The following is a 10,597-nucleotide window of genomic DNA, read 5'->3' as shown; positions in this document are numbered from 1 at the left end:
TAGTGCTTGGAAAAGCGCCCAATCATCCCCAGATACACACACGCACACACACACACACACACACACACACGTTCGAAACAACAAAAAAAAAAGTACAGCATTCTCACCCCTCCTCAGTTCTATGTGAACGCTCAGCGTTTTTTTCCAGCCCCCCCCCCCTCCCTCCCTCCCTCCCTTCCTCCACAGCTCCCGAGGTTGACAGCGCGGCCTGCGCACAAGGGTGCACACATCTCTGTACCTTGGTGTTGCATCAGCGTTCCATTAAGATTACGCTCCAGTCAAGGCACAAAAAACACACACATATACACACAAATGACCTTTTCCATTGCAGCTGAGAAGCATTATACACACATATATACAATGTTTACGCGGTCGAGACTCTTCCCTTCGTGTGTTGCGTTTTTCCCCCCTCCACCGCTTCTTCTTGCTTTGATGTATACGTACGTGTATGTTGGTCAGTTCGCTGTGCACCGTTTTTTTTTTCTGATGGGGGGGGTAAGGGAATCGTATCGCACACCTTTTCGTTGAAGAGCTGTTCCATTTATGCACCCACTTCAGTTTTTACCCCGGAAGAGTGACGACATGCACGGCAGGAGGAAGGGCTGATGGAAACATTATACAAAGATAAGGGGAGGGCGAACGTACTCCTCGCCATTCGGATGGGGAGCCTTCTTTAGACACTACTAAATGTGTATATGTGCGTCTACCCTTGTGGTGTTTTTTTTTCCTGATCCTATAAAGATCAGGCGGGCTCAAGTCTGTATAAGCGGCTGACTCCCACATTCCCGTCCTCACCCCACGACAGGAGCCCTCATGTGGCGTTCAGAAAAAAAAAGGGGGGTTACCCGAGTCTACACAATTCTCGAGTGGTATTACTCGATCACGACTGAAAGCTAACCGAGCCCTCTCACTTGGTGGTTTTGCCAATGCTTGAAAATGTCCCGTGTACGATTCGAGGTAAACCATGTTGGCCGTATCTCACACGGAAAGGAGCGATTCGGTGGTCGGGGATGACTCGAGGGAATACCATAATGGAAAACATCATGCTTACATATCTAGAGGTAGTTATACTCTTCCGTTTTTAATTTTCACTTTTCCCTCAAGTATCAGCTCTGCTAACAACTGTGTACACCTGCACCACAAGCTGATCCCTCCACATACACACACACACACACACACAGACACCTTCTTTTCTTTACTCACTTCATTGGCGTGCCGACAGTCAAGCAACCGAGCACGCAACGGTCGGCACACACGCGTGTACTAGTCATGTCATCCACAAATGACCCCTCATCGCTTGCGAATACGACGCTAGCCTCATGCAACAAAGACTCGATAGTATCTAGTCAAGAGGCCGACTTGGATTTGCCAAGGGACTGCTTCGTGCTGCCCAAACAAAACGACGGCTTTCAGATCCCGCACTTTTTGTCGAGTGCTATGGAAGTGGACAAAATACGGCCTCCTGCTGTCGTAAAGACATGGGAGCAGCGCTACGGGGAGCTGACGGAGGCAGAGCAACGCACACTGAGGGAGTTCCAGGCGATGGTCACCGCGGCGCCGTGGTACGACGAAAAGAAGTTTGACAACTGGATGTGCCTCCGTTACCTTATCGCCCGTAGCTTTGATACCCGTAAGGCGTTCTCGATGCTGGAAAACACCGTCAAGTGGTGGAAGGAAACGGGCTCGGAGACGTGGCAGTGTGAGACCTGCAGGAAGAATCCGAACAACCACATGGGCCAGTTCATTGGGTGGGACAACGAGCATCGCCCTGTCATGTTCATGTCGATGCGCTGGGCCCCGGAACGAAAGGATCCGCTGCATCACATGGTGTGCGCGTTCAATCATTTGATTCGCATGATGCCTGTCGGAGTCGAGAAGTGGGTCTCCCTGACGGACTTCGAGACGTATTCACACCTCCAAGACGGCAGGTCATCCATGGGCATGACCGTCATTCGCATCATCCAGGACCACTACCCGGAGCGACTAGGCAAGATGGTGTGCGTCAATCCACCGAAGCTCTTCTCACTCCTATGGAAGATTCTTGTTCCAGTGATCGACCCAGTCACTCGCGCAAAGGTGGAGTTTCTGTGGACGGAGGACCAGCCAAGCGTCTGCGAGGCGTTCCCGCGCCTGTTCCCGCGGCACCTCAGCGAGTATCTGATGGACACGTACGACCGGAGCAAGTACAACTGGCCCATGACGACGCTGGTGTGGCATCCACGCCCTGAGGGCTACCCCAAAAACTTCGAGGAGCGCAAGCAGGAGCTTCGGGCGATTAAGGAAAAGGGGAAGAAGGACAAAAAGGACGCCGAGAAGGCGGCGCACGATGTCAAGAAGCGGGAGAAGGAAGAGAAGCGCCGTCAAGAGCATGAGATACGGCATCGCTGAAGACGGGCCAAAAAGGGGTGTGTGGGTACACCTCCCCAAAAAGACACCCACGCGGCTAATGTCACCTCTGCCGCCGCAGGGGGGGGGGGCTGCTGCTCTCGGAGGGACGAGATGTCGGAGTAACACGAAAGGTAGACCACAGAACAAGGCACATGCTACTTTCAATAACAAATCTCGTAGCACGCTTCCCCAAGGTGTGCCGTTTAGTTTCGCGTCACTCCTCACCCCACCATTCCTCCCACCGTTTCACCTTTGTGCACCCTCACATCATCTTGCCCCCTCCTAACATTCCCCCGTTTTTGCGTTTGCTCAACTGCTCCTCCCGTTTGTACAAATGAAGGGTGGAGGAAGGCGCTTTGAAATGGGGGGAGGGGGGGGGGCAAGGCCTCCGCGATCCCCATGGAGTCTTTCTTCGTCCCCTCCTCCTCCACTACCACCATCACCATGATCACCTTACTCATTTTCCCTGACGTCGTGTCTTTGTTATTCCTACCCGGCCTCCTCCTCCTCTCCCCATCCGTACTCTCTCCTCCTCAACCCACCCGCTATCGTATCTTGTACTTGATCCTTAACTAAACCACATATATATATATATGTATATATATGGATATATAAGGATATATATGTATATATATATATGGATATGTATATCAAGACCCCACAATCAAAGGTGTAAGCAAGCCTTGTTTCATATGCCCAGTAACGCAGAGAGAGCGTGAGAGAGGGGGAGAGAAACGAGGGGGTGGGCTTGGGTACTGAAGACGGGCTTCAGCTCAAATTTTTTTGTACTTCTCCCTACTCGGCAGTGTAGCATTCTCGTTGAATTTCAGGCTGCGCTCGTTTGTTTGTGTGGAAGAGTGGTTTGTCTTCTATAATCGGGAAGTTGTGAGGGCAGCGACAGGAATGATATCGTCGTCGCTAAACGGTGAATTGACTGAGCGAGGGCGTAAAACTAAAAAGTGTGCGCTTTTTTCCCCCCCCCCACCCCACCCCGCCTTTTTGTCGCGCTCCGTCAGATACATGACTGCAGCGTCAGGTACCGCCACACATCATCTCCGCTTTATTCCTCTTGCATTCCCCTCCCTTGTGAGCCCTTGCGTTTGTTATACCTGTCCCCTATACATTTAATTCGAAAGCCCTCTTGCTCTCGCTCCCACCACCCCCTCCCCCCCCCCAAAAAAAAAAAAGTTGCGCACGCACTTTCTTCTCTCATTCGTTTTTGTTCTGTCCCTCTTGGCAACTGGGTCGTGCCTCGTGCGTGGGGGGACATCAAAGGAACCGCGAGGTAAAAAACCGAGGGGGAAAAGTTGGTGAACGAGAAAAAAGGGAGCGGAGAAACTGGGCACAAAGGATTCAAACGGACTACACCCACAGCTACGGCAGTGTCTTGAGGCTCGTTACAGAAAGACCATTATCCTAGAAGGTCACTCCAAGCATGCTATGTTATTGTGGGCGCATCGGCGTAATAATAAGTCGAGAAGACATGAGGGGAATCCGTGGAGGGTTCCTCCATTCATACTGAAAGCGCGGCGCATCTTATTTTTTTTGTCCTTGTCTGTTGACTTCCTGCGTCCTACGGTTGACATGTTACCACGCTCATCACATACATGTTTCTCCCACCTTCCCCCTTTTTTTTCGTTGCGCTCTTGTACGTCGGCATGATCGCCTTACTGTTCCCAACTTCACATGGTACTCGTCCTCGCTAAAAGAAAAAAAAAGACAAGGCAGTGCTGTGCACCCAAAACCCACTGGGACGCTGATTTCCGCGCGGTCAGCGGAAGGCCCTCCCTCCCTCCCTCCCTCCCATCCGACATCAAATAAACGGGGGGAAAAAACGCACCCTTTTCGCTTTCATGTTTGACTACCTCGAAACACGTCGCGATGATGAGCACTTCGCTGTACGACTGGAAGAAGCGAAGAAAGAGATGGATACGCTCCTTCTCAAGACATCACGCACCGTTGCGGAGGTGCGCATGGGGGTGCCGTTGCACTTCTATCCATCTGCTGTACCAGGCAGAGTCGAGCCCGTCACGCCGACGTCTCCCGGTGACCCACTCAGGCCGCCACAGACGCAAACCGATCTCGCTCGAAGCGTGGCTTCTGCGGAACTCTCCCAGTGGACACGCTCGCATCTCCCAGGCCTCATCGCCTCGCTCGTTGAGGCACAGGTGCAGCAGCACCTGACGAACCTGCGCGAGAGCGTAGAGGAGCTCCGTGTCCGAGAGGCTAAAATAGAGAAGGCAGCGAAGGACGTAGCTGAGCAGGTGCGCGTGCATCGACTGGACATGCACACTGCCTTCGCAGCCGCACAGTCAGAGATGCAGCGCGCAATGGAGGAGCACCAGCGAGGTGTGGATCGCAAAATCGAGGCTTGGGCTGCAGAGTTGAGGCGTGTGCAAGAGGACGTGCTCGCCCAGAGGCGCCAAGGCGTTAGTGCTGGCGATCGCCAGGAACGGCAGATCAGCGAGGCGCTGCAGCGACAGCAGGCGCACGTGCAAGAAGCGATCGAAGCCCTGGAGCACGAATTCCAGGAGTGGCGGCAAAAGACGAGTCGAGCATCACTGAAGGAGGCGCGGGGTCTGCAGGCGCAGCACCGCACGCTCGAGAACCACGTGGCCCAGTTTCAGGGGATGTTGGCGAGCGTGGCTGACATGGTGACTCACAGCACGGCAGATGTGCGGCACTTGATGGAGGATGCTGTGAGCAGAAGCAGTGAAGTCCGCTTGTGCAGGCGTGATGTGAACCGACTGGAGATGCTCGTTCAATGCTCTTCGCTGCACACGGCGCTGCTAACAGGTGGGACGGGCCCAAGCGATGCGAAAGGTAACAGTACCCCGTCATCTGTCTCCCCCGCGCTCTTCAACCACTTGACCCAAGAGATGGCTCGTCTCTCAGACTCGCTGTACACAACTGTAAGTCGCATCGATGGCCTAGACCGACAGATCCAACACATCGAGATGGCGGTGGCGCAGGGTGTGAGGGTTGGCGGCGGGCAAAACACCAATCACAGCCGCATGCGAGGCGTGGACGATGAGAGCCTGTACTGTCGCAGCTTTGTCTCCACGCGCCGCCCCAGCTCTAGCCACCTTTCGAACGCCACGGGATCGCATGGTTACCGCGCCTCCACTGGCTTCACCAGCGCGCCGTCCCTGTCAGAATACGATGACAATGCAGACGTGACTCCAACGTACAGCAGTGCAGCTGAAAATCAGTTCACCACCACGAGTGTTGATCAGGTGCCCACAACACAACCAAGCCGGGTGTCGCACGCGCCGGGAAGGGGGAACGCCTCCGGCACCAGTCGTCCCAGAGTGCCGCTGACTCTTTCTTCCTCTGCACCGACGCATTCGACATATGATCTACAGCTGTCTCATCACCTCCGTAGCGGCAGCTCGAACGCAGAGGGTAGTGCCGTCGACTCCCAATCAATACCGGTTATGGTGAGTGATTCGCGCTTGGAGCGTTCTGTGGTGGATGATGAGATGATCAGGCAAAGTGCAGCAGCCGGCATCAGTCTGCGGCGACCCCAGCAACGCGGCGTTTCACTTCGTGATCCGCTAGTCGAAACCATCGAGAGTGACGCCCATCAAGGCGGTGTGGCCAAGCCGACGGCGTCAAAGTCTACTCTGCACGGCATGCCAGGCTTTGACGCTGCGATACACTCGTCTCTACGCGCCAGCGAATACGCAGCGCATTCACCGGCCGAACGGTACGTAGCCGCTTCTTTGAGTGCTTCTTTGTCACTTGCCACAAGCGGCCTGGATGCCACACGCCTCGCCGAAACCCCTTCCCCACCCATTGCAGATAGCGAGGGTGCCGCAGTAGCCGGAGAGGGTTCTGTGAAGAATCGAAAGGGGAGCTCAGACCACAGGGAGCGCTCAATCGTGGAGGCCGCGAACTCGCCGGAGGATTCGTACGTTAGCGACGCACCTGCCGCTGATCTCGACGATTCGGCGGTAAAATCTGCAGATCCCTTTAGACGCGAAACCTGGAGAACTGCGCAGTATACGCCTGCCAAAGGCAGTGACTCGGAGAGCGAGCGTGAAAATTTAGCGATGGCCCGCTCCGCCCTAGACTAGCTCATTTGTCCAGGTTCAGAGTATCGGGAAGCGACAGGGACATAGAGAGGGAGGTGAAAGGTACACCCTGGAGGCCCGCAACATGGCTTTTGAGCCCCTTTGTCCGCACAAGACACACACACCTGCGCATGTATCTTAGACTTTTACATTCCTGCTCGATAGTGCCTTAATGTTCGTGTTATGCGGGATAGATGGCTCGGCCCGCGCATCTCGGACAGTGTGTCACGCCTTTTTTTTTCCATTACTGTTATTACCCCTATTTCCTTTCCCCGTTCACCGTCTTCCTCTTCTGTACAGTGACACGCTTCTGTTTGTTTGTTCACCCTACAAGCGCACTTGTACAGGAACCGTTTCCTCGTACATCTTATAAACCCACAAGCAACGTCGAGGTGAATCACCTTGACCCCTGGTTGGTGAGAAGGTCAGATCCGCTTCTCTCCCTCGGCCTTCCCCGCTTTTTTTTTTAATTGAGTTTCACCATACGCCCTTTCCTCCAAAATGCGCGGGACCCTTTCCAGTGTGCGATTTGGGAGAAAAAATGTTAGCACGTCATCGAGTGTGTGTGTGTGTGTCTTTCTCTGCGCGCCTTTCGTCTTGTTTCTGCTATCGTTTTCGTGTCTCTGCGGAGTGTCGCACAAGTGCCAGTGTGTCAGCTCCTGGGAAACACTCTGCTACCCACCCTCTTTTATCCGCCACCACCTGTTTTGTTCTCCTCCTCTCGAATCCTTCAGGATGTTTATGCGCTACAGCATTTGACTGGACTACATCAGCTCCGCCTGCACCCACCAACACAAGCCTAAACCAGGGTAGTACCTCCTCCTCCCCCCCCTCACAGAAATATAACCGAGGAAAAACGACCAGGGTCACGTGGAGAAATGTCCTCCAGCGCCCTCGCCACAGCTTCTTCCGTAGCCGATGGCGAAGCCAAGGATCCTGCTGTGAGGGCCGCTGCTGTTCCGTTTTCGCGCGAGATGCGCAGCATCAAGATCCCGCATCATCGCTTTCCACCACTCAAGAAGGTGTGGATGGAGGTGTACACGCCCATCGTTGAACAATGCAAGCTGGAAATCCGCATGAATCTCAAGTCACGTAGTGTGGACCTCCGAACGTCACCTACCACAACCACCGCCGAAGGCGAGCAGGGCGTTGCTGCCAGCAAGGTCATGCTGCAAAAGGCTGAGGACTTCGTGAAGGCCGTCATCGCCGGCTTTGATGTGCGCGACGCCGTGGCGTTGCTGCGTATGGACGACGTGTACATTGAGGGTTTTGAGATCAAGGACGTGCGTGCCAACCTCCAGGGCGATAACTTGTCTCGCTGCATTGGTCGCATCAGCGGTTCGCACGGAAAGACCAAGTACACGATTGAGAATGTCACCCGCACGCGAATCGTCGTCGCCGACACTAAAATATGGATTATGGGTACAACACAGAACATCCGCGTGGCACGAGACGCCATTTGCGATTTGATCCGCGGCAGTCCTGCCGCAAAGGTGTACACGCGCATTCGCGCCGTCATGAACCGTGTCAACAACGCGTTCTAGTGTGTGTGTGTGTGTGTGTGTGTGTGTGTGTGTGTGTGTGTGGCTGCTTTGTGCAGCTCCTCTGCTTTTTAGTAACAGAAGAAGCGAAGGAACGAGAAAAAATAATAGTGTGACACGAGACGAAGCGGGAGTCCAACTTAGGGGCACCAGAGCTGCAAAGTGGCAGCTGTGTGTTGTCAAATCCTCTCCCTTCCTCTGTACCGCCTTTCTTTCTCCCTGTCTCTATCCTTCTTTGGCTTCGGTGATGCCTCGCGCTCTTCATTGACGTCTTTGTGTTATTTTGCCTCTCGCAGGCGTGGATGGATGAGTGCTCGGTTGACTTTTAATCATCGTGTAACGCGATTTGTGTGTGTGTGTGTATGTCTGTGTGTATGTCTAAATGCTTATTGATGGGGTGGTAACATCACTACAGCAAAAAAAAGAAACGGTCATTTTTCAGTGTGGGTGGGGGGGGCCATGAAAAAAAAATGGGGTGGTGGTGGTTTGGATTTTGGAACATGATGAGGGCGACACGAAATTATGCATGCAGCGATACTGGATGCAGGTGCAATGGCTAGTGTGGTCTCCCCTCTTCGTCCTTTCCCCCGTGAACACGGCGTGCGTTTTGACGGGTAATACAACAGCGAAACAAAATGCGTTCCCGAAAATGTGATCCGGCACTCCCTATTTTACTTACAGCCCCAACTCTGCCTTTTTTTTACTCCTTCATTTTCCTGCTCGTCTCCTCACGTGTGCGTACGCACTCTTCCTATGCGGTGCACGTTTCCTTTTTCTGTTCAACGGTCGACTTTTCTTTCGAGGCGACCATTCGCGTCTGTGACGTGCCCAGCAGCTTCGTAGTTTGACCCGTACCTGTGGACACCTACTCGGAGATACACCCCGATTTCCGTGCCCCTTCATCAATTAGCGCGACTGTTGGGATGTCTGTCAAATGTGGTAGCGCTACTGAAGCGACAGAGGCCCCTGCAGGCAGTTCCACAGGGAGGTCGACAAGTGCACCGATGGACACGACAACTGCTGAGTATGTTCGAAAACACCATCTCGCCTCAGTAACGCGCGCACTTGTGCAGGTTATCTCTAACCTGGACGGTGATCTGCTGCGCCGCTCGCGGCACTGTAGGACTGGGGAAACGGCCCCGCCAGGCGCCGCTACAGCTGCATTAGAGAATACCACACTTTCTCTTCGGATCCTTCTGTCTTCTTTGACCACACCGCCCTCGCCTGCCCTCCCCAGCGGAGGGATCAAGAGTGGCACCAACGCCGTCGCCTCGGTAGGCTCTATACAGGGTGCTCCATGGGGCGGAAGTGCGGCTGTGGCTACGTCGCCGTCAAGTGCCTCCGACCTGCACGGTTGTGTCTGGCCCATTCACGTGACCTTCGCCACGAAAGAAGATGCTATGAAGGCGGAAGTGTGCCGCTGTATTGCGTTGCACTGTGAGCGCCTTCTCACCGGGGTCAGCCTTGTAGAATCCTTCGGCAGAGGCCTCCGCTGGACTCACCTCGTTCCAAACCGCGACGGCGGCGGCGAGCGCCTCGGTGTGGCCCTCGTTCTCTGTGTCTTCCGGTGCTGGGAGCGTGTGGTCGTACCACTTTTACAGCAAATCGGTGACCACACATCTCGCTGTTTGGGGGCCTCTTCTGTTACACTCGAGGCACTGTTCGATGGCTTAGTGAAGAGACACCCTGCGACGGTTGCACCGAGCGCGGAAGTCTCCCCATCATCAGCGGAGGCATTGGCGTACGAAGAAACGGCCTACTGGTGCTTTGCGCTTTTGTGCGGGTACTGTCAAGACTTTCCAGAGACTGTGTGGGCTTCCATACTGCGCGCTGCACAGGACGCAGCGGTGCAGGAGCGGTGCAACAATGCAGAGGGATTTCCACCACCACTAACCAGTGAAGCGCTCCTCTTGCGTAGCTTCATTGCTCACCTCTCGTGTTCAGAGATGGACGCCGCCAACACTTTGTCCGCCGCTGCGCTGACACCGCCAAAATGCGACGATATCATCGCCTCTCACATGTCTGTCGCCGTCGCAGCGGCGCGAGCTTGTAGCGAATCTTGGGTCTGGGCTGAGGTCGAGCTTCTTCTTCTTCAGACGTGTGCAGATGCGACGGCGTCGAGCATGCTGCTTCCGGTGCTGCTACGCGCTGATGGATACTGGGCTGTGTTGATGCAGCCGTACACAGCTATGCTCGACCAGTACTACATGTGATGCTGTTTTCTTTTAGACTTACAAGCGAGTGCCATTATCTTACATCGGCATCAGATGCGGCGCACCACGCAACAACAACAACCACGTTCAACATATGGCACACGTTGGGGGAACGAAAGCGACCGAAGGACAGTAGCGGCCCGGCGACCACCGAGACAAACCCAGTGATGCCGTAGCGACAACTAGCGCAATCAAAAGAGGATACAGAAACTGTTTCTCCTCCCCCTCCCCCTCCCCCTTCCCCCCTCAACACCTCAACACCCACCCCACTCCACCTCGTGGGTGAATGCCTCTGGCTTTCTCAGTTCGATACATGTCAGAACAAAAGTTGAGACTATTTGCCCCCCCCCCCCCGCCCTCTTCCTCGGTCTGCCACCTT

General features: G+C 54.4%; 4 protein-coding genes across 4 annotated transcripts; all 4 read left to right on the top strand.

Moving 5' to 3' along the window:
• Positions 1 to 1,269: 1,269 nt before the first annotated feature.
• JKF63_01357 (uncharacterized protein) lies at positions 1,270 to 2,388 on the top strand (the record flags this gene model as incomplete). Its single annotated transcript, XM_067897404.1, has 1 exon — positions 1,270 to 2,388. The coding sequence occupies one exon, from the start codon at positions 1,270 to 1,272 to the stop codon at positions 2,386 to 2,388; it is 1,119 nt and encodes a 372-aa protein (XP_067753561.1).
• A 1,853-nt stretch (positions 2,389 to 4,241) lies between these two features.
• JKF63_01356 (uncharacterized protein) lies at positions 4,242 to 6,467 on the top strand (the record flags this gene model as incomplete). Its single annotated transcript, XM_067897403.1, has 1 exon — positions 4,242 to 6,467. One exon carries the CDS (start codon positions 4,242 to 4,244, stop codon positions 6,465 to 6,467), a length of 2,226 nt encoding a protein of 741 aa, XP_067753560.1.
• Positions 6,468 to 7,342: 875 nt separating this feature from the next.
• On the top strand, positions 7,343 to 8,008 carry JKF63_01355 (uncharacterized protein; the record flags this gene model as incomplete). The annotated part of the gene is made up of 1 exon (XM_067897402.1): positions 7,343 to 8,008. One exon carries the CDS (start codon positions 7,343 to 7,345, stop codon positions 8,006 to 8,008), a length of 666 nt encoding a protein of 221 aa, XP_067753559.1.
• A 920-nt stretch (positions 8,009 to 8,928) lies between these two features.
• On the top strand, positions 8,929 to 10,218 carry JKF63_01354 (uncharacterized protein; the record flags this gene model as incomplete). Its single annotated transcript, XM_067897401.1, has 1 exon — positions 8,929 to 10,218. One exon carries the CDS (start codon positions 8,929 to 8,931, stop codon positions 10,216 to 10,218), a length of 1,290 nt encoding a protein of 429 aa, XP_067753558.1.
• Between the last annotated feature and the right edge of the window lie 379 nt (positions 10,219 to 10,597).

Source organism: Porcisia hertigi, chromosome 35 (genome assembly GCF_017918235.1).
Source record: "Porcisia hertigi strain C119 chromosome 35, whole genome shotgun sequence".
Lineage (NCBI taxonomy): Eukaryota > Euglenozoa > Kinetoplastea > Trypanosomatida > Trypanosomatidae > Porcisia > Porcisia hertigi.
The sequence above is the reverse complement of the archived record's forward strand: the minus strand, read 5'-3'. Positions and strand labels throughout refer to the sequence as shown.